At 32.5% G+C, this 24,911-nt stretch overlaps 1 protein-coding gene across 2 annotated transcripts in view; it reads right to left on the bottom strand.

Annotated features, from left to right (window-relative positions):
- CSMD3 (CUB and Sushi multiple domains 3) overlaps positions 1-24,911 on the bottom strand; it is a 1,203,192-nt gene that overhangs the window by 748,222 nt on the left and 430,059 nt on the right. For both annotated transcript variants that reach the window (XM_047783389.1, XM_047783390.1), the window contains exon 6: positions 19,253-19,365. In XM_047783389.1, the coding sequence (XP_047639345.1) occupies positions 19,253-19,365 (113 nt within the window). The remainder of the gene's footprint in view (positions 1-19,252; positions 19,366-24,911) is intronic.

The raw sequence follows: 24,911 nt of genomic DNA, 5'->3' as shown, positions 1-24,911 counted from the left end.
TTTTTTTAGCGTGATTGTCACTTAGACTTTCTAAACAGGGTTTTAAGAAGAAAAATCTGTTTCAAGTAATGGGTGAAAAATATCAAATAGTTTCAGAGGATGGACAATCATGAAGGAATTTGTGTAAGTGTGTACACATATTCTATATCTTAGCGCCTTAAAAGTTAGATGAACTCGAGGCTAGAGATGAACTCTTAACTCTAAAGGACAAATTTATTCTGCTAAATTTCAAGAGTCAATGTAACTGTATTTCTGGATACTGAAAGAAGCCAATAAGAGAGTGATGCTAGTATGATATAAAATGGTGGTTTCTGATGGAAGCCATACAGCACTTTGTTCCTTTTTATAGTTGTGCTCTATTTGGTAAGATCGTATGCTGTGATGTCAGACAGACCTGGCTGTGAATCCTGAGGGCAATAGTTAATAGCCGGAAAAATGTCATGAAATTGATTAGCAATTACAAATTTCACCATTCCTAATTTGTAAAATGAGAAAACTACTGCATCATACATTGTGAGGATGGAATGAAATATAGGGAATAAAACATTCGACACAGTACCCAGCAGGAAATCAAAGTTCGGTGGGTAATAGTGAAGACAAAAAGTTGATAGAACTTATTCAAAGTAGTGATGAAAAATAACAAAATTATTTTACTCCTTTATAAGATAGATTCTAGCTCTTTACACAGCTAAAGCATTTTTATTAACTCAGTTTCTCAAATATTTACTGAGAAACTCAATTTCTAAATTATTTATTCCTTAGCATCTGTTTTACTCACATTTTAAAGTAATTAACCATTTCACTCAATGTGCATTAATGATTTATGATTATTTGATAAATACCTGTTTTCCCCATGCAACTGTCTCTATGAGATATAGTTGTATGAATTTTTATTGTACGAATGTATGAATAATAGTTGACAATCGGGTATCTGGTAATTGTTGGCTAGGGAACTTACAGGCAGCAGGATAATTATATTAGAACTCCAAAATACAAAGATGGCAATTTGATGATCAAAGGGAAGAGTAGCATTCTAGAGACAAAATGAGTTTCATTGAAGAGGGAAAAATTTATTATGTCAAATCCCGTTAATAAGTTAAATAATACAAAAATTGAGAAGTGGTGACCTCTGTCAATTACAGGGATAAATATTGATTGGAAGTGGTCCAAAACAGAATGAGATGAGAACTGAATATAATGAACATCGAAAAAAAATCTTCTAAGAATTTCATATATAGAATAGCAGAAAAGCTTTCAGAGCACGTCATCCTTGACCATTCCATTTTTCATGACACATTCTTTTGTTTGGACTTCTACGAAAACACTATCTTCTAATTTTCCAACTACTTGATAGATTACTTTTAATCTCTTGTTGGTTCCTGCTCTTCTACATAAAAACTAAATAGTGAGTTTCTCAGAGCTCAGTCTTGGGTTGCCTTTTCTTTGACTTTGCACTTTTGTGTCTTTAAAAAGAACACCTCAAATTCCATGGCTTTAAATTTTCTCTTTGTGGTACGAATCCCAAATGAAACTCCAATTTAGAACTCATTGTGAATTCCATACATGGATATCCACCTTCCTTCTTAACATACCTATATTTTTTTGTGTTGACACAAATATACACTCAAAAAGTGCTTTGCCTTTCTTTTTACTATAAAAAATTTTCTCTTTAGGGTCTTTTATATCTTACCAAAGAAACTTTAGAAATCATTCATAATTTCTCATTTTCCCCCATATCAATATCCAGTTAATCAGTAAATCCTATCCATGTCAACTCAAATTTATATCAAATCTGCCTTCATTTTCACCTCTTTATCCTAATTCAGGCAGTCATTTTCTCTCACCAACCCTTTTTCCTCAATTTCGTTTTTGCCTATATATAGTATATTTTTCCACCCAGATATGAAAAAAAAAATTCAAAGATTAAATTCTATTGCCACTTTCCTGCCTAAATTCCCCTAAGTATTCCTTACCATTGTCTTACGACATGATTCTACAGCATTACTTCAAGTCACTATCCCTTAATTCTGTTATGTTTCAGCATATGGGTATTTTTTTAGATTCTTCAAACATGTTAAGTTTTTTTCTTTTATAGGGCCTTTATTTATTCTTGCTGGCCTGTTATCCTCGATCCCACTGCTCTAGCACTGCCTCACTCCACTCTTCTCATACTTCATCAAGCAGGCTATGTTCCCTGGCTCCCTAGTGCCTACTTAACGTAGGTCCTATATCCCCTATCTTATTCTCTTCCAGTCCCCTCCATTTTTTTCATTTATAGCAGACATTCACACTTACGATTACAATTATTTTTCTTTCCTTTTCTTTCTTTTTTATACACCCCCCCCACACACATATATATACACACAATTTTATTTGATTGTCTCAACTATATTACAATAGCCATGAAGGCGAGGATTTTGCACCACTCTTTTACTATTCTATTCACAGCAAAGTGCATAGAACAAACCTCAAAAAAATTGTTGAATAAATGAATGCATGGCTAGATAAATAACTGCCATAAGCAGGTTACAGTTAAGACTGTGGGAGCAAATTTAATATGTCTCTTAAGAAACTTCATTAATAAGAAAGAAACCTACAAATAATATGACATAAAATATTTTAAGTACCCCACAGAAGTATAAGCTATTTAGTAGAAATTTATAATAATGAGAACTTACTTTTAAAATTATCACTATGTGACCAATGTGTTAATTCCCTTGTATGAAATTTCATTTCATTGAGATAAAGTGTATTAACAATTTTTGAGATAAAGTGTATTAACATCTTTATTTTACAGTTGAAGAGACTAAGTTTATAAGGGTCCTAGAGGAGCTAAAAGGTAAAAATAGGACTTGAACCTAGGGCTCCTTTTTCCAGAATTTGCATTTAAACCTTTAATCATAAAAAATTCACCACTCACAAATTACAAAATCTTCTACATTTTTTTCTGACACGTATTATTTTGTTTTGCTTTTGTTAAACTACAGTTTTCAAAAACTATGTAAAAACAGAAAAAAAAATGCTCAATAATGTAGGGGAAAAATGTAGAATCAAAGCTATGAGCCTTCTTTAATGAAGCAATAAGCTTAAATTAAAAAGAAAATTTGAAATAATCCTTGGATCTAAATGTGTGTTTGTTCATGTATCATACTGAATTTAACTTGGCTGTGTTTATGAGAAAGGTAGAGGTCAGAAAGTATAGAGTTAAAGATAGACCTGATTAGCTTGTTAATCAGGTTGGGCTAAAGGTCTAAAAAAGATTTAATTTGACTAGGTTATACATTTTATCATATGATACACACATCTTTCTCATGTTTCCTGACATTTATTATAAATAAAACATTTTTCTATCAACATTTTTTATTAGGGAACATGGCATTATTCCTCTGACACCTACCACAATTGACTTCAATGTTTATATAGATTTCCAGTTTGTAAAAAACATTTAAATAATGACATGAGGTTATAAATCATGTTAAGTGTAAGAGACAGTGAGAATTCAGAGCCTACTCTTATACCTAATAACATAATATGGGAATTGAAACAATGTTTCAATCAAATCATGAATATATTATATATATATTATGTAATACATTATATATATATATATATATGTATAAAATTACAGCCTTGACAACATATCTCTATCACTTCTTTGAAGACATTGGCCTTTGCAGATATAAAATATTTATTTCCTGATATTAAAGCTTTTACCACTCTACCTCTCTGCAGAAGCAATAAAAACTAATGACAGAAACACTGTAACAATATAATTTATTTAGAAAGGGATATAACTTTTTTTTTCTTGTTGGTTTTGTTGGTATCATCTTGATTAAAGAGGCCCTTAGGTAAGACATTTTTGTAAAGTTTTCTGTGAAATTGAAAGAGTAGAATTTGTATGACTTTGAAATATAGTATTCACTATGTACCAACAAAATCCCAAGGAATAAAATTCTCTTGTAGTGTATGAAACAAATTGGTCCCATTCAGATTCAGGCTGATTTTTGGTCTACAGCCCTACTTATCATTTAATTAAATGGGAATTCATAATGCAGAGCTATTAAGTAAGTTGTGTAGCAAAAGAAGCAAAGAAATGCAGCATGAAAATACATTATAAATTATATAGAAAGAATTCTCACAGGAAGATAAGAGTATTGCAGGGTCATCTATATACAAAGGTATACAAAAAAGCATTCAACATTCAAAGAGAAAATAGAGTGACTGAACAATGTAATGTACAGGAACACTTAAAATATTAGGTCTTTTGTTTGCAAAATAACATTGTCATAAAAAAGGACCCTGACCTCATTTCTTTTACCTCTAGTCAGTAGCTGTGGGAAGATCTTTGCATTTCAGAACATTTAGCCCTAGATTTAGTGTCTTTTTTTCAAATTAATTTAATAGCTACAACTCAATGGAGAAAGGTAAATGTTAAAATCTGTACACCAAGAAATTATTTTAGCTTATTTTAGCAGTTCTTACACAGAATTTTAGGGAAAGGAGGTAAATGAACTGGAGGTCACATTTTTAACTTGTTTATTAAAGTATTTATTCATGATTGGTGATATTTAGTAAATAATTTCTTAAAGATTTAAGTAACTTAATAATAAAATTGTCAAACACATCTTAATAACATTAGATAAACGTGGTGTCCTGCCTATATTTTTCCATGGATGAGTAACTTAACTTGCATCAAATTATCTATCTAGCAATCTATCTATCTATCTATCTATCTATCTATCTATCTATCTATCTATCTATCTATCCATCCATCCAGAGAGGCTTAGAGAAAGAGATGGCAAAATAACCCCCTCACCAAGTACCACTGTGTAAACCAGAAAAAAAGGACAAATCATCAATATCCTCAGTCCAGTTTTCAACTGCCACATCACACAAATGACAAATAACTATGGCTAAATAGCCAGGGTTTAGATGTCCTGGGACTTATTAAAAATAAGCACATAAATGAATAAAATTATCTTAGGATAGATATATGCTGTATGTTGACATATTAATAAATCCCGGGCTATGTTATTTAAGTTAAGATCATATAGAAATCTAGTTCATTTGATTAACTGCTTTTAGAGTCAGAGCTGTACAGCATCTCTCCTTAAAATTTTTTCTCACAACTAATACATAAATATTGGGAAAAAATCTAAAATATAAACATTCCCTCAAATGTTCTGTCATCTTCAAATAATTCACTGAGTTACTGATGTACCCTTTAAATGAGAAATGAAATCATTCCAGATTTTTTGAAAATTAGCCAAAAAAGAGATATGATCCTTGGCCCAGTAACTCCATACGCCATGAGCTGGCCAAAAGTGGGGAAAAAAAAAAAAAAGACAATAATGAGGGAATCCAACTCCCTCCATTTCTTTATGAGTAAGAATCAAACATATTCAGTAAATTTTCTACAGTTAACATCCATTATACACTATATAATATGTCATTATACAGTGACATAACTGGGGTTTCCAATACACGTCTTTAGGTCTTCAGGTTAATATCAGTACCTCTCCCAATTTCTCTTATAAAAAACAAAGACATCTGATAGATGCAGTTTTCTATTTACCTCAGATTCACCACAGACTCCAGAAATTCCCAACTATTGGCTGACTTGGCATTATCTACTCCTTGTTTTTTTTCACATTCAGTTTATGAGCTATACAAATCATATGAGTTCAGGAGTTCCTGTTGTGTGGCTAAGCGGTAAGGAACCATGAGGATGTGGGTTTGATCCCTGCCCTCACTCAGTGGGTTAAGTATCCAGCATTGCCATGAGCTGTGGTATAGGTCACAGACACGGCTTGGATGCAACCTTGCTGTGGCTGTGGCACAGGCCATCAGCTGCAGCTCCAGTTCGACCTCTAGCCTGGGACCTGGGAATTTCCATATGCCACAGATGTATCCCTAACAAGCAAAAAAAAAGAAAAAAAAAGAAAAAAAAAGAAAAAAAATCATATGAGCTCAATCACAATGTGAGAGATAAATGTACTGGGAGAGAAAACATTTACAACTAAAATAAAATACAAACTATATGTAAAAACATTGTACTATAAAAATAAACAAAAACTTCAATTAAAAAGATTTGAGAGATAGAAAGGGGAGTTCTTATGCCCTGCAAAGATAGCAGAACCCAGAAGGAAGAAAAAAGATTTATCTCCTTTCCTAGCAGACTCAACCAATGAGAAGCCATGGACTTTTTGTTTACTATAGCCCTTCCATCTTCTTTTCCCCTCTATAAAGAATAATCCTTCCCTTTCCACTTGCATGTGGTTCACCATGAAAGCAGATCCCGAATTTCAATTCTCTGCTGTCAAAAAACCCCTTCATATCCAGCAGTCTATTTGCTTTAGATCAACAATACCAATTACTGAAAATGATACATAGAGTTCTCATTGGCTACTAGTCTGACAAGGTATAAAAACTGATTTCAGCAAGGGTGTAGACATTTCCACATATGTATATGTGCATGTCTGTGTGAAGTGTGTACTAGGAGGTTAGAAAGGGGCTATTGCTGATTCAAGTTCAATTAAGGCATTAATTTAGTAGATAGTAAGATATTTAAGTGAATATATGACAGATTCAGCTTCTTACATGAATCATTTTCGAAGGAAATGTAGGAGAATCTGTTTTGAGACTCTTGTACTCCTCAGCACAATAAGGATGCAAAAAGAAGACAGGAGAGAAGAAGACTGGTGAAATGGTTTCCTCTAAGAGATCCCCCCTAGATGGGTGAAAACCCTTACCAGAGCCTTTCTGAAGGCATATGAAAGAATACCTTCTAGTGTTGGGCTAGTGAAGTGGGCTGCAGTGGTATCATTTAGTTACAAAATTTGTTTCTTGCATTTGGCACAAAAAGAAGGCTGGTATCTTTTCGTGTATGAGAAAGCTAAAATTAAATTCACACAAGAATAAGCTAAAAGTGATATCTATTGAGGGATCTTGGGTAAAAAAAAGAAGAGAGATCTTTTGTGTTGAGATAAGCCTGATCTTTTTGAGTTTTTCAGAGCAAGAATTTGTTTCCTGTTTCACCAAGGATTACAGAGATTCAAGATGGCATCATCTGGGGACCTGTCCAATTAGTCTACTTAAGGGGTACAAAATGCCTCAGCAGAAGACCAAGGGCATCCAATAGCTGGGGACCAAGTTGGGCAAGTGTCCTCTTAGAATGCTGATGCATCACCCAGGGATAAGGAAAGGCAGCAGAGAGAGAGGCCTTGTGGGAACACTGAAAAGTCCCCAGACCTGCCCATGATAGATTCAGGTTGAATAGCAAACTGAGAGGCTGTAGCCTGCTTAGGACTTAGGTCTAGGCCAGTCCCTTTACCTCTACTCCACTCTACCTCTGATCTCAGAGAGTCCTAAAAGGAGTTTAGAATAATAAGGAAAATGCAAGGTGGAGAAACCGGAACATCCAATCTTAACCTTTTTCTTTCTTTTATATAGGTACCTGGCTAGCAAGGCCTGCGATAGGAAAGAGGGAAAAAAGAATTTAACGTTCAAACAAATTCAGTATTTTGATTAATATCTGGGGCTGGGTATTCTAATTATAGAATTTAAACTGGGTTATTATGGGTTACAATATATCCCTCTAATATTCATATGCTGGAGTCTTGAGCCCTAGTGCCTCAAAATGTTATTATATTTAGATAAAAGTTCTTTAAAGAGGTTGTTAAGTTAAAATTAGTTATTTAGGGTGGTGCCTAATCCAATACAACTGATATTCTTTTAAGAAGAGGAAATTTGGAGATACAGAAACAGACATCAAGCATGGGCACACACAGATGAAAAACCATGTGGGACACAGCAAGAAGGTGACCATTTGCAAGCAAAGGAGAATGGCTTCAGAAGAACTCCAGCCCTCTGACACCTTGATCTTGGACTTCTAGCTTCCAGAACTGTGGGCAATACATTTCTCTTATTTAAGCTACTCAGTCTATGATATTGTTATAGCAGCCCTAGCAACCTAATTCACCCATTTAGTGTGACAACAGGACCTAGCTGGGTTTTCATCCTGGAGATGCGTGTTGAGGGAATCTTTTAATTATTGATTAGCTTTTGTCTGTATATCTGTGAAACTAGAAAAAAATTGAAATTTTTCTTAAAACTTAACTTACATTTCTGATACTTTGCTTTTTGCACACAGTTACTACAATTTCTAAAACAATGAATGGATATCTTTAAGGGAAAAATGAAATAAAGAGAATATATGAAATCAGGCCCATGGAAGAGAATCAGAACATACTGTAATCAGAAACATTCAACCATTTTTTTTTTTAATATGAAGTTAACCTTCTTAATATCTTTGTGGTAGGAAAAGACAGATCTGTGCTACATGTCTGACAGATTAACCATACCTTTAAAGGCACCGAAAAAATAAAAAAGAAAGAAATTGGTTTTCAAAGAAATTAATGTTTTTAAAAATGTTAAATGGGGAAAGACCATGTTTTCTTGAATGCATTAATTATATGTATGATTTTTAATTGCATACGGTAAGATTTCATAATTCTTTAAATTATAGATTTTAAAGTTCTGAAATAAGGCAGATTGCACAATAACAACAAAAAGCTGAGGAAAAATGACACTATATCATAGTCTCTCATTGCATTTATTGTTATTTTTTTAACAGATTTCCTACTTCTTTATAAGTGTAGAACACTAATTCAACCTGCCACAGAAGAAAGCTGAAGCTGCACAATCCAAAAGGGCAGCCACTTGCCACTTGAAGCTACATTTAAAATGTAGCTAGTGAGACTGAATAACTGAATTTTTAATTATATCTCATTGTAATTAATTTTGATTTACATTTAGAAACAGACAGCACAAAATATTTTTCCATTAAATGCAACTTCAGGGAGTTCCCACTGTGGCTCAGCAGTTTAAGAACCCAACATAGTGTCCATGAGGATGCGGGTTTGATCCCTGGCCTCACTCAGGGCGTTAAGGATCCACCACTGCAATAAGCTGCAGCAGAGGTCATAGATGAGGCATGGATCTAGTGTTGGTGTGGCTGTGGCATAGGCCTGAAGCAGCAGCTTCCATTCAACTCCTAGCCTGGGAACTTCCATTGCCACAAGTGTGATGACGAAAAGAAAAAAAAAAGCAACTTTATTGTGTTGGTAGAATACATTTTAACTAATGCATTGTGTAAAATGTAGTATTGGAGGTAAACTATTGAGAGCATATGCTACTATAATATTAAAGATTACACAGTGAAGCCTAAGTAAATCATAATATATTGAAATACTTATTAAGTACAAGTAAATCATTCTTCTAGTCTATAAAAAAAATCAACTCTTCACAATGAAAGCTTAATGTTCAGTATGAGTTGTGATGTGAGTGTAAAATATGTATTTAGATTCCAGAAAATTAATTGAAAAATAGAATGCAAAAGTATATCATTAGCATTTTATACTAAGTGTTGAAATGTTAATATTTTGGACATACTGGTTTAAAATAATTAAAATTAATTTTTCCTGTCTCTTTTTAACATGGCTACAAGAAAATTTTAAATATACTTGTGTATGTATGTGTGTGTAAATAACACTGTGAAACTGATCTATCATCATAGCAACTTTTGTGAACTAGTGGCACTGGGAACAATAGATGAAGCCAAAAATTGCTAGACCTGGAAGGAAGTTTATTGTTCCATTATCTAATGACCTCAGGGTCCTGAGATGTTAAGGAATCCATTCAAGTTCACAGAGTGGGGTCTATACCCAAATTTACCAACTTCTTGTCTTGCACTCTTTCCAGAACAATACTTTTGAGAAGGAAAATATATCCCTGGGAATTTCTACCTCTCTCTACTTTTCTAATCTTAGTTTTTATTGTCAATTTATATTTGAACATCTGCCTCAAGAAAGAATTTACTGGCTTTTTGTTACATTGATAAACTAGTAAAATCAGTATTTGCTTGGAAGTTTGATGGAAGTATATGACTGCAAAGTCTGGAGGTTCATGTTAGTTATAGAAATTCTAAACAGTACCTGTTACATATTTTTGTGGGAAGGGAAGATATTCCCAATGCAACCAGGTTGTTTCCTTGTTAGATCAATAATATAATGTTTTAATTATATCTCTCCCAACAAAAGTACACTGAGTATTATGAAATCACTGCCACCTTTCCTAATAAGGGTTATTATACTTCTTTCCCCTGTTGTATAGCTACAGATACCTTTTTGGATTTTTCTAATAACAGTAAGTAGTACCTAATCAAATAAAAGGGTAAATTATCCTGTAATAGTAAATTATTTTATTGTTTGTTTCATCCTGTACACATAGAGTAGCAAGAAATAAACTTGACTGATGTCTAACCTGGTTAATTTGTAAGACATTTGACTGTTAAATATTTGATATATATTTCATTATGAATAATTTTCATTATAATATCTACTGTATTAAAACCTGTATTATTGGTTTGTTGTTTTTTAAATCAACAAATAACCGCTTATATTATGTGATGAAATAAATAAGCCTCTAACTAACTACCATGAAGGGCTGGAATATTTTTATTTCAAATAATATTCCTATTACTCATAAGACATTTGAAATTGCCTTCCAAGTCATTTTTAGTCAAACAGTAAGGATGATGATGCCCTTCCTGCTGCTGCTGCTGGAAATAGTAATAATAGCTAACATATAATACTTACTCTCTGTCAGCTACTATACAAAGTGCTTTACATATATATTAACTAATTTATTAACTGATATCATTGTTTTATGAACATGTCACATATAGTCAAGGACAGTCTATTTCCACAAATTCATTTACTTTATTCACCAAATTTGACTCTCAATGAATTTTAGCCTTTCTAAAAATAAAAAATCTACTCTGTGAATCTGCCAATTTGAGCACAATTAAGGCCAGAGTTCATAGCAGAGTAAGCAGAGGCCTTAGAAACAGAAAGCTCTAAGGGTTAACACCTGGTTCTACTATTGCCTAATATGACATTGGATTTAACAATTTTTTGACAGGGCTGAGACTAGCTCAAATAGGACCTTGGAATGATTTAGACAAATAAAGCCCTTTCCCTAGGGCATCAAGCAAAGGGCTCAGCCTGAGGTGCACAGCTCCCACTGCCACCTAGCCTGGGTGCCCTTGTGTAAGGCATGTGTGCATAACTTGTCCCAGTATCTTCGTTTCTTGTTTGATAAAACAGAGATAATACAATAGGTAGGATATTGTGAGGATTACATGAAATAATGTATATGTAAATATTTTTGTAAACTGTCACACTGAAATGTATAACATTCAATCATTCTTTCACCATTTACTGGGCACCTATAATTGGTAAAATCTGGGATGCAGAGATAAAAAGATACAGCTCCTATCTAGGGAAGTACAAATTACAAAAGTAAGTAATAATAAAACAATTCAGACTCTGTTTTCCAGATTTTATACAGTAGATAGAATATTTATAGTTCCATATATTTTAAATTGCACAGATATGTGCTAGTCATTTAAGTGAACAATACATTTTTAAAAATCACCCAGTAGAAATAGAGAGTAATGATTTTTGCTTCTTGATGGTCACTTTAAATCTGTCATAAACCAGAAGGTCTGGGGTGATACTGAGAATACTGAGAAACAGCTGGTAGGAACTAGAAACAAATCTGTAAAGGCTGGACACAGCAGTATCCAGAAAGTATCATGCTGTGCCAGAAATTAGTCATTTGTTATAACAGGACAACCCAGGAGGTCCTTAAAGAGATGGGACAGTTCAGAGGTCAAGAAGGTGCTGAAGGTACTCTGGCCCTAACAGGAGTGGCTATTTACCAATCTATACTATTTCAATATTTTAATTATCTGTAGAGCCACAGTGGACTAACATAGTTTATTATCACGTAGTTATCACATATCCATTCTAATGGAAAACTACTCTGCATCCTTCAGACTCAAATCTGAGAGCTTTTCTGGCATTCTCCTTCACTCCCTATGTGAGCTCATATTTTCTTAACTATAATACTTCACAAATTATTTTTCTCTTAATGGAATATTCACTCATTTTTTTACATATCAGAAAAGAAATTCACTAACTTCAGAAATTGTGTGATATTAGAGCCCAGTATAGTGTCTGGTACAGAGTAAGTGCTCAGTAATATTTTTGTTGAACAAAATTGGATGAGTGGGTAAATAAACAAATAAATGTGCTATAGTACTTCTCAACTGGGAGCGTCAATCTAAAAATTGTTTTAGTTTAATTGAACATTAGCAATTTGCTTGTCTCATTTATAATTTAATTACATAACTGAAGAAAATAACAGGCTAAATAATGGTAAATTTATTGACAAATAAAGTCAATCCTTTCTATCATAACTTATAGGATCCTTTCCCAAAATGTATCCTGAGGAATAGCAGTTCCAAAATAAGCTAAAAAGGGCTTATCTGTTAAAACAAAATAATTCAGTTTAAGTTTCTTTAACCCAGTGATTCCAAAAAACTTTGGGCCACAAAATTGACTTCTATATAACTGCCTATCGCCATACAACTGTAAACTTAAGGAAAATCCTAAGTTAATAATATATTTGTCATTTAAACAAATTTCTCCTAAATCTGCCTTTAGTTATTTCTGGATATCCTTGAATTTGAATTTAAAAGTCTGGGGATTTTAATTTCATGGAGTCATTTTCAAGTGGCATGGTAAAACTGCTTATAAAATAATGTCATAAGTAAAGTCCACAGGCTTATTGCCTCAGACTCCATTTTTTATACTGATATGGTAGAATCAATCACATACAGTATGCTTGACTGCCTGTACCTGCTGTGCTTGATTGAAGCCCTTTGGAGGTCATTGTGTGCAATTTTTGAATCATTACTAACAACAAAATTACTTGTTCAATAAATCTGTCACCTCAACAGAATTATAAAACAGTGAATTTTGTTTATTAAACACCAACTTAATTTTTGTTATGTGCTATTTTTTTAGTTGATGTACAAAATTGCCCTACTAGAGATAGTAAATGTGAGCACTTAAGACACTTCAGTGTGAGTAAAACTCCATCATATATATTCATATACAAATTAATGTTAAATGGAATAATACTGAATCACTATGAGGTGCTCCAATAAAACAAAGGTGATTTTTTGGTAATAAAAATTTTGATTTTAGATTTTGGTATACTTGGAAATATAAGAGATTTCCACAATCTAAGACAAAAAATGTATTATTCATTAATTCATTACATTATAATAATTTTTTTTCTTTTTTTTTCTTTTTTTTCTCTTTTGTCTTTTCAGGGCCACACCGTGGCACATGGAGATTTCCAGGCCAGTGGTCCCATCGGAGCTACAGCTGCCGGCCTACGCCACAGCCACAGCAACGCTGGATCCTTAAACCACTGAGCAAGTCCAGGGATCGAACCCTCAACCTCATGGTTCCTAGTCGGATTTGTTTCCACTGTGCCATGACGGGAACTCTGTTATAATAATTTGATAGAAATCACATTAACTGAAAGAAAGTGGCAGCCCAAAGTTAGAGATAATAATGATAAATAAATATTGTGTATCAAAAAAAACCTAATACAGTATATTTTAAACTTACATATGAAAGATAATATGTATATTTCCTTGAGGAGATCAGTTTCTCCCTTAATAAAAGGTAGGCTGTTTTGAAAATCTTAAACATTTGTTATTTCTTGTTGCTATTGATCTTGACTGTGTAGACTTCCCTGATTCTTTTATTACCCTGGAATCCTCTGATCTGGGAGAGTTCTTACACAACTTTGACTGAAAATTACATTTTAAAAGTCCATATCCAGATATTAGTTTTGAGAGTCATGCTATATTGAAAGAGATTATACATTTCAAACAGTTCCTTTTTCAGATCAAGAGGCAAGCCTGGAAGAATCAGTTAACAAAGCTTTACAAAAAGCCATGATTAGTTGTGTCATGACAAGAGAAAAATTCTCCCATCGTCTGATAGGAACAAGAAATCTACTCTCCTTCATATAAAAACTCTCATGGAGGATAGAGGTTAGTAAGGGGTAGTACAAAACTCTATTTAGAATTGTTAAATCTCCATTAGCTAAAGGAATTAATTCTTAGGTACTATAGCACTGACTGATGGGAAAATATAAGTCCATTAAATACATACCCATATTCAGTAGAGTGGCAAGAGTAAGACATAACTAGCAAGTTGGTAGTTTTACATTTTGTTGAAGGAAAGGTTTTGGGTGGCAGACAGGTATAAGTTAACAGAGCTAGGACCTTGCCATAGGAGGTTATATTTTATTATATTTTTAAATTTTGGAAGTGATATTTATTGAGTATTTACTATGAACCAGGCACAATTCTAAGCTCTGGAAATATGGCAGAATAGAGCAGTATATGAATAAAACAGTTGGAATATAGTGGGGATTTCTGGACCTCTCTTCAGTAGAATTTATAAGACATTAAGCTATAGTCACCTTTCCAAAAGTGAATGTATTGAACTCTGATACTTCTCACAAATGTGACTTTTTAGAATGCCTACACTGAAATTATTTTCAGTCAATGTGGTAGAGAAATAGCATTATCCTTTACACATTCCTTAACCAAATTTGTTACCAGATCATATCTATCCTATCATCTCTGAACTTTTTTTCCTGAAGGAGAAAAACTTTTTATTAGAGAATAGTTGATTTACAGCGTTATGCCAATTTCTGCTGTACAGCAAAGTAACCCAGTCATACACACACAAACACACACACACACACACACACACACACACACATACACATATACACACACACACACACATTCCCTTTCTTATATTATCTTCCATCATGGTTAATCCTAAGAGACCGGATATGGTTCTCTGTGCTATACAGTAGGACCAGAATTGCTTATCTTTTCTGAAGATAATAGTTTATACCTACTAATCCCAAACTCCCAGTCCAACTGAACTTTTCGATTGAACACTACGTTGTGAAAAATTTTTGAGCAGCTTCCATGAATGTATATTTTAAGCCTACTATATGTTTTAGGAACTTTTACCCACATTAAAACTGGATATTTGATTATCACCTATTTACAGTAGTTTCTGTATTTGAAGATCTAAATCACACTCATTTTACTAAAATATTTCTGGATTCTTACAAATTCCATGTGATTTTAAAATGGGTTAATATAATTTGCCTTTCACTTTTTAAGATATATCAAGCATGGGTTTATACATATAGAGATTAAACACTGGCTTGAGCAAGAACACTTAGCAATGTAAGCATTATAGATCTTTTTTAAAAGTAAAGATATGAAATATTTTTCTTTTAATTTTAAGTCAGAGTCCTTCTAGCATCAAAATTATGGAGACTGATTCAGTTACTTAGAAAACAAAATCTCAATATACTATTTAATATGATGACACGTGACTATTTACATATTTCAAATTTCAAGGAAATTTAAAATTAAATGACAATTAACCAGTTTACTGTTAAATACACCCACAATTTATGAACGGAATTTGGGGCTGAGAGATATATAAGAAGATAGACAACTAAATTTTAAAGATTTAAATAAAACTATAAAGTTAACTATAGAAGAAATTAATTTTAACATCATTACCATTATGGAAAAGAGCCTTGAAATTTATATTGGCACAACTATGAAATATATATTTATATCACAGAAAAAAAATGATATCATGGAGTTTTAATGGTTGTTTCAGACAAAAGAATGGTCACTTAGATCATTTTGATTATTAAGCATCTTTTAATTATTTTTGTGGTATGTGTAGACATTATTAAGATGATCAGTCTGGTATAACAGATAGATTCATAAAGACAGAACTAAAGTAAGTTTTTTTTTTAACCCCACAATAAATTTTTAAAAGTATTTCAACTAAAATTATTTAGCATTAAAGGATACTTGAAGATAAAAAGGTTACATTGTTAACAAAACCAAAAGGAAATTAAACAAGGTACAAGATTAGAAATTCTTTTAAAAACTACATGACAATGAAATCCAAATTTCTATTCTCTTAAAACTGAGTAAATAAAAATCATTAGCTTACTTTATAAGCTTAAAATAATGCAGTTTGTCCATGTATGAAAAAGGGAATATTTCGAGATAAGGATTCAAATTCAGCTTATGGATTCCAACTCCCCACCCCACCAGCACATACACATTAAAATTTAAATCATATCTACTAGAATATGAACGATACATATATTCATTGCATATTTCTTAAATTATGCTAACAAAATCATGCCCACTGTCTAGTTTTCTCTTTACACCTAAACTGTCAGAACCAAAAATTTGATCTTTTTTTATTATGTCACCCTCCCACCTACAACATTGAAATTATAATCATGATAGTTATTAAAGGAGTTTCATGATTAGATTGTGAAATATGATCGATCCCCTACATTTTTCAAACAATGGGTGTATGAAGGTACAATAAAAAAACGGTTATCTAAACAAAATTAGAAAAAATGTAATTAAATAGATTACTTTGATAATTGTGCTCTAGTTTTAAACTTGAATAATATTTATGATTTTAAAAACTCAGTTATACAGGGGAAACTTTCTCAGTTATAGTTTTACAAAAATCCTTATTTAAATTTGAGTTCTAAGGAAAAGTTCTTTTTTTTTTTTTTTCCCCTACAGGCATCCTCATTTGTGATATTAAGAAATATAATACTTAACATTTTTCCTTTTAATTGTGATTTCTGGATTTAAATTTTATGTTTGATCACAGCTAGGGGTTGAATCAGAGCTGTAGCCTACACCAGAGCCACAGCAACGCGGGATCCGAGCCGCATCTGCGACCTACACCACAGTTCACCGCAATGCGGGATCCTTAACCCACTGAGCAAGGCTAGGAATCAAACCTACAACCTCATGGTTCCTAGTCGGATTCGTTAACCACTGCGCCACAACAGGAACTCCGAAAAGTTTATTTTTGTATACTAAAACCTCTTTGATTTTATTATAAAATCACAGCTTAAATTTTCTCAGGTCACTTTATTTCCTCTATATTGTAAAGATATAGATTTCACCAAAAATTAACTTCTTTTGAGCCCCTTTTCCTGTTGAAAACAGAAATAATTCATACCCCCATAAAACACTTCCTTTCTATTTTACTACAGAAATTCATTGATATGCTATTTTTCAGCCTGAAACCAGAGAGGCTATGCTAGAAATTCAAATTGAATCTTGAAAATACTACAAAAGTCAATTTAAAATAGGTAAGTAGAAAACTGAAAATGATAATTAAATACACGATTCTACTAGCAGCTTTGTACTATTGTCTTATAATGCAAAACAACCCTATCTAAGAATACCAGTTTTATGAAACCATACTGCATAAAGCAATGAAATATTTTAATGATAGGACATCTATGTTTGCTCTTTTTTTCCTCTCCAGTTTGTACATTTCAATGTAAAATAAGTGCTACTTTATTCTATTCAGATAAAGAGTAGAAGCTCTCTGACTGAAAGATTTCATGAATCTAGTAGAAAAGATGACTCCATGAGTCAAAGACGAGTCTTGAATTTCCACCATGCCATCTGCCTTAACTCATTACCAAGAGGAGTCAGAGCGACAAAATCCTATGAGTGGAAAACTCCACAAGGAAAGGGATGAACCCAGAGATAAAGAGACTCTACAACAACTATTTATTTTTCAATAAAAAGTCATCTTATTTCTGAAGTACAAAAATATTTTAGAAATTGAAATGGAAATTCAGAAATATGATTGCAAATGTAAAAGCGTCACTGGCTGAAATTGATGAGATTCAAGGTACTATGCCCAAAAAGTTATTTTTAATAAAATAAAGGCAATTTATCTATAATTATATATCTTTTATGTATTTATGCATTTATGTATGTATGTATGAATATATTTATTTATTTATTTACTTTGCTTTTTATGGCCATAGGTGCAGTATATGGAAGTTCCCATGCTAGGGGTCGAATCAGAGCTACAGCTGCCAGCCCATGCCACAGCCAGAGCAATATAGGATCCTAGCCACATCTGTGACCTACAAACAGCTCACGGAAACACCAGATCCTTAACTTACTGAGTGAGGCCAGGGATGGAATGAACTCCCATACTCTTGGATACTAGTCGAGTTCTTTTCTGCTGAGCCACAATGGGAACTCCCTAATTTTTATATTTAAAATATAGTGTTTTATGATGGATAATATATTCTATTATGAGAAACGTTAATTTTAAAAAAATGCATAGGTTTTTAAGAGCAAATTTGCATTCATGTTTCCTTTCAAATTAACTACCTTAGAAATAGAGATAGATTTTTCTACAGTTGATTTTGTTTAAAATAAAGCTTTAAGTTATAGTCTTAGGAATTTTTATTACAGTGATACCCAACACACTATTATAAATATGAACATTAACCTGTTGCTATTATTGTGAGAAACTTATTAACAGGACAGCTGTAGAAAAGTTACTGATCTCCAATATAAATTATTGAAATTCGTATTGCAGAAAACAATATGTAGTCTGATACTACTTAAGGTATTAACAATAAGCTGCCTAAAGTCATCATATTAAATCTGCAAAGTGCTTAAGACTGAAGATTACTAAAAAGAAAAGCATTAAAAAAAGATAAATGGAAAAAAATAACTGTAGCAATGCTCACTATCCTCTGAACAGTAGCTGATACACTGCTGAGAATGAAATGAATTATTTACATAAGCAGTCTGAGGATAAAGTACACTAAACCCACATAATACTACCAAACATTGTAGAATCTACATTTTTATTAATACTCCATCTTCATAATAATCATGTTCAAAACAAAAAGTTATTTCAAGTTAATATATCAAGTATCATATCTCACTTATTCAAAATTATGCCTGCTTAATAAAATGGCAGATAATATTCCTATAACAAGGTTAATTAAAGTAGTTATTCGCAAAAACACTGTATATGGAAATGGATTTCAATTGATGAAAAACCTATTTGCAACTGCAGTTTTCTACAGTGTTTTATGATACAGGTTTAGGTACCAGGTCCAATTGCTGAAATACTTTGTTAAAGTAAAATATTACCTATGTTATGCATTACCTTTTAGAGGTCACAATATTATTGATTCTTGATGGTATACTATAAAACTCAAATAACTTTTATACTATAATTTAGTTATGATCACAATATTGCCTCAGGAAGAGAATGGCAATTTTTGCTTATTCAATTTACTGTTTGTTAATGCTAAAGATATTTTGCTTCTATCACAAAATTCAATTGCGTATACCAAAATCACCTTACACATCAAAAGAGGTAGAGATATTCATTAAATATACCTTGATAAGGAGCACTAAATCCACGATATCGGTGATTGCTGTCTGTAACAAAATGCAGTCTGAGCCAGTTTTTGTTGCTGATAATTGGTGGTGGTATATTCATTCCAGATAACCTGAATTATGGAAGACAACAACAAAAAATTTAAAAAGCTTTTCAGTAGTAAACATCTTCACTGATTTGGAATCTTATACATGTCTACCTATATAATATTCATAACTTATCACTGCTAACTTTTTAGGCACACAAAAAAAAGTTATTTTATGCAACAAAAGTCAATCATAGAACAGTGTAATTCCAAACATAAGTTGTACCAATTCAGTTGCACACATTAGTAAAATCAAGTGTAATCCGCATATAATTTTGATTCTCACAAATTTATTGAATAGATAATAATAATATTAAGGGATGCTGAGCTGATGGTGCTGATCATTGCATAGCCCATGTATGTATTCATAAAATAAAGTTACAGAACAGATTTTAAAGCAATTAAAACACTTTTTCCATTTAATATATTTTCAACATTTCACTTTCACTGGCAAATTTCACAATTGCATTTCATAGAACAAGCAGTATTTAATGCAATCTCACAATATTATACATTTTCATGATTAGTTTATGATATAAACTATATGATATTTTAGTTATATCATAAAATATATACTTGTATAAGGCACTGGAGATCTGTTCCAATTGATAGAAAACATTGTATTTTGAATATATGTTTAATAGCCATGATCTAGTCATAAGAATAGTATTTCATTATCCCCTTAAAGTATGCCACTTAAGGCAAAAATTTAAAACTATGCCCCAGATATTGGTCATGATTAACGTATGTAATAACTCTCTTGCTCTATAATCTCTATAAGATTTCCAGCAAAGCAGTTTTTCTGATTTAATTCAACAAAATATATCACCCCTAAATAACTTACCATTTTTTTTTCTATGTTTTAGGGCCACATCTGAGGCATATGGAAGTTCCCAGGATAGGGGTAGAATTGGAGCTGCACCCACAGGTCTACACCACAGACACAGCAACCAGGGATTCGAGATACATCTGCAACCTATACCACAGCTCACAGCAATGCCAGATCCTTAACCCACGGAGTGAGGCCAGGGATTGAACCTGCATCCTCATAAATACTAGTTGGGTTCATAACCCGCTGAGCCACAACAGGAACTCCTAAATATCTAACCATTTAAATACTAGATGTGTGTTATAAAGCCCAGGTAAAATACTCTCAAAAGCAAAACTATTACATAGTAGAAGAGAATTTTAGGGTGAGGTTTCCTATTACCTATTATATGACATATCGTTCCCATTCTTCAACAGAGGAAAACAAACTAGACAGCTGATATTTATGTGTGGGGTGAAGGGAATGTGATTACAACTCTTCTCTCAGTTCTTAGCAGTCATTCATTCTAGGGGACAGGTAGAGGGAAACTGAAATATTCAACCTTTCACATATAATCAGTGGTCAAGTGTAGGCACAATGATGCAAGAACACTTTATCCTATATCCTTCTCCTTTATCACCCAAATCTCACCTTTCCTAGGATGTTTGGGAGTTAGCCATCACTTAAGTGGATGACCACCTCCCATAGCATAAAAATATAAATTCACATTTATTTTATTATTGTGCCCATGAATGTATAGAATGGACTGGCAGCATTACTATGTAATCCAATTCTCTTGGATTCTTACATATGTAATTTGAGTTTTATTCCACACATTTCTCATTTCTCCAGCTTTGTAGTGGATTTTTTTAGCTTTTCCCTATTAATGTGTCAGTTCCTCTTTTCATAAGGGTGCCTCTGTTTAATCAACAGTGTAGCTGGCTATTTTTTTTTTTTCATATCTGAATTGAGTAAATAAAGACACATAATAACCCTGTATAATTTTAAACTCAGGTTTTAAAAATATACTTCATTACTTTTAGAAAATACAGTATCCAGGTTTTGTTTACTTTGGTTTGCTTGTTGGTTGTTTTGGTTTAAATAGCAATTCAACAACAACAAAAATTTGGATTTGGTACAAATACATTTTCAGTACAGCAGCATGTTACACACCAGATTTTGATTTTCAATTTGGTACTCTTTACTTCCCTGATTCAATGAATATAAACATCCATGAAGGGAAGTTTAAATGATTTTTGACAAGCTGTACATATTTCTAAACGTAATCAGAGTATAATACACAGATGGTTGTGAAAGACTAAAGTACAGAATTTGGAGAACAGGCCTTAGAATATCCAACAGATAAGAAATTCAACAAGGACATCAAGAAAAGTGTGAGAAGAAAGAAGATCAAACAGATAATAAAAAGGATTTTTTTTTGCCATCTTTCTCAGAAGTATCAAAGATAATTTCATAAACAGAATATAGTAAAGGCAAGAAATAGCTACTAGGAACAAAATTTTTTAACTTGAATTCACCTTCAGGAATTGAGAAAGACAGAATTGAAGATGTTAGAGTAGCAGTAGCTGGAAGCACCGTGTGCATTAGGTGGAGCAAATAATGGCATTTTAACAGAAGTGGAACTAAGAGGATATTCCTGAAGCCTCAATGCTTACTCTCATGAAGCATAACCGCAGATAAAGCCAAGACACTGAACTAGAAAGAAAGTTCACCAAAGATCCACTTGCCACCAGAGAAGAAAAATACCTTTATTGGTTATAAGGGAGTTGCACAGGTTTTCCAGATTGTGGTCCCATGGTATTGCCCATTATTTAAACATAATTTGCACAAAATTACTTTATTGCTTATGGAGAAATCTAATAAATGAATTTATATGAATATATATATATATCTGCAACATATTTCACATGTTATTAGGTAGTCTGTGAAATGAAGAACTGAGAATATGTGCCACCTAGAAAGAGTCCATTGAACTAGTTAATTGAGAGAAATAATTTATTAAATATTAAAGGAGATATTTCTTAAATACAACTCATCATTATTCTTATATGAAATAACTGTGGTCACTTGAAGGTAGGTACATACAGATGCATTCTAGTACAAAATTCTGGAATTACCTCACAATAATGAAGAGATTAGTGTACTCAACAATTACTTACTAAGCCTTACTATATGACAAACACTGATGCCAAGCATTGGAAATATAATTGTTAACAAACCAGACAAGATCTGTGGTCTTGTCTGTGGTCTTACAAATAAGGAAGATAACATAAACAAATGAGTAAGATAATTTCAGAATGTGGTGAAAGATGTAAAAAAAAGTAACATGATAAAGAATATCTGTCTAGAAATGAGTTTTCAATAGGCCTAATATAGTCTCCATTTTTCATTGAAAACAGCCATACTCATAATTATATGTCACAAATTTCTAAACTGGATTTTAGGAGAATTAAAACAATGATAGTGATAAATGTCATATATTTGTAACCTAATATAGTTTCATGTATTCAAGGAGAATTCAAGATATGTCTTTTGAGTAATTAATAAACTTGATGGAACATAATTAATAATGACATCACATTTCATTACATATTCAATATAGAATACTGACAATACAATTCAACCTGACATAATTTATCTTTGCTAAAATTGTTACTTATATAATTTTCCACAGACATAAGTAAAATCATAAATTGATATTTAAAATTAGATGCACCATTTTCTTTTTAGATAGTCCCTTAGAGAACATGATTATGAGCTGTACAAGATTTTTGTTTGTTTGTTTTTAATTAAATGTAAGAAATCTAAAAGAATTAGAGTTCTTTATCACTTTTTTAAAAAGTCCCTAAAACTAACCTGAGTTTATGCCTTTGGTTTATATTTCTCTTGTCAGGAGTTCCTGTCATGGCTCAGTGGTAATAAAACTAACTAGTATCCATGATGACATGGGTTTGATCTCTGGCCTTGCTCATTGGATTAAGGATACAGCACTACCATGAGCTATAGCGTAGGTTGCAGACATGGCTTTGAACCCACGTTGCTATGGCTGTGGCATAGGCTGGCAGCTCCAGCTCCAATTTGACCCCTAGCCTGGGAACTTCTTTATGCCACAAGTGTGGCCCTAAAAAGACGAAAGAAGAAAGAAGGAAGGAAGGCAGGCAGGCAGGCAGGCAGGCAGGAAGCAAGCAAGCAAGCAAGAGAAAAGAAAAGAAAAGAAAAGAAAAGAAAAGAAAAGAAGAGAAAGAAAGAAAGAAAGAAAGAAAGAAAGAAAGAAAGAAAGAAAGAAAGAAAGAAAGAAAGAAAGAAAGAAAGAAAGAAAGAAAGAAAGAAAGGAAAGAAATTATCCTGTCAGATCCTTATTCCTGTCAGCTGTTGATTTCTGGTTCTCAATGTTCTCAAAATTAGCACTTGCAGCAAGAGGTATCATCATTGGTGTCTCTAACATCTATTTTTTTTTTAATCTTTCCAATTCCTTAAAATCATTCAAACCTAATTATCTGTTCTCCTTCACCTTTAGTACCCACAGACACAGTCAAATCTAAGCCAATGATTATTAAAATCACCACCTTTATGACTCCAACTCCCACCCTCCCATACTTCTCCCACTTTCTCTTCATCTTATTTCTCTTACTCTCTTGCTCTCTCACTCTCTCACACTCTCTCACTCACTCTCCTCTCTTCTTCTTTTACATCTTTTGAACTTCTTTCTCTGGCACTGAAATAAGATTCATTCTTCATGCTTTCTCTTCTCTCCAAGATTTTTTTAGATTAATTGTCTTATATTAAGCTGTAACTATTTCCAAAATTCATTCCTTCATCTTAACTCAGGATCTTTCACATACTGCCCCTTAAGGCCTATATAAATACCAGGTTTTTAACTTTTTCATAGTCTGTAAAACCAGCCTTTAAGTTTCAAGGTTAAAATAAATGCTATTCTCCTTCTGTGCCCTAATAGAGCAGCACTGCATAGCTTATCACGCCATTTATTATTTTGTATAAGTTTTTTCCATTTTTAAAGTTTTATTGAAGTATAGTTGATTTACAAAGTTGTAATAATTTCTGCTATACAGCAAAGTGATTCAGTTATACACATAACATACCTATTCTTTTTCAGATTATTTCCCAATATAGATTATTACAGAATATGGGGTAGAGTTCCATAAGTTTTCCATTTTCACTAATATTTTACATTTTCATTGAAAGTCAGTCATTAAATTCCTGATGCTGAGCACAATAATTAGTGAACGGTAGGTATACACTGAGATTATTTATCAAAAAAACAAATGTATTTAAATAAATCCCCTAAATTTTAGTACTTAAGAATTTATTAATATTTTTATATAAATTGTCAATAATTCTATCTCATACAATTATCAAATGCTTTAGTTATTTTTGTATTCAAGGTCCATCTAAAATTCTATTTCCTTCATTTTCTTCTTCAGTCCCCTCACTTGAAGGTCACCACTCTGTTCCATAAACATCAAAGTCACTCGTTAAAACTCTTCCTATGGCACTTATCACTGTTTTCATTTATACATTATATATTCTAAAATTATAAGACATTAGAAGAAGGAATCACATTGGATTTATCCCTTAACTCACAAGCATATTTCAAACTATAGATAATAAATGATTCTAATTATATGAATTAATATCCTATGACAAAATTTCTGAAAGTATGTTCTACAGAAATTTGCTATCAAGAATATCTCTGGGGGGAGTTCCCGTCGTGGCGCAGTGGTTA

Source organism: Phacochoerus africanus, chromosome 6, assembly GCF_016906955.1.
Source record: "Phacochoerus africanus isolate WHEZ1 chromosome 6, ROS_Pafr_v1, whole genome shotgun sequence".
Classification (NCBI taxonomy): domain Eukaryota; kingdom Metazoa; phylum Chordata; class Mammalia; order Artiodactyla; family Suidae; genus Phacochoerus; species Phacochoerus africanus.
This window is presented reverse-complemented; position numbering and strand designations above follow the sequence as displayed.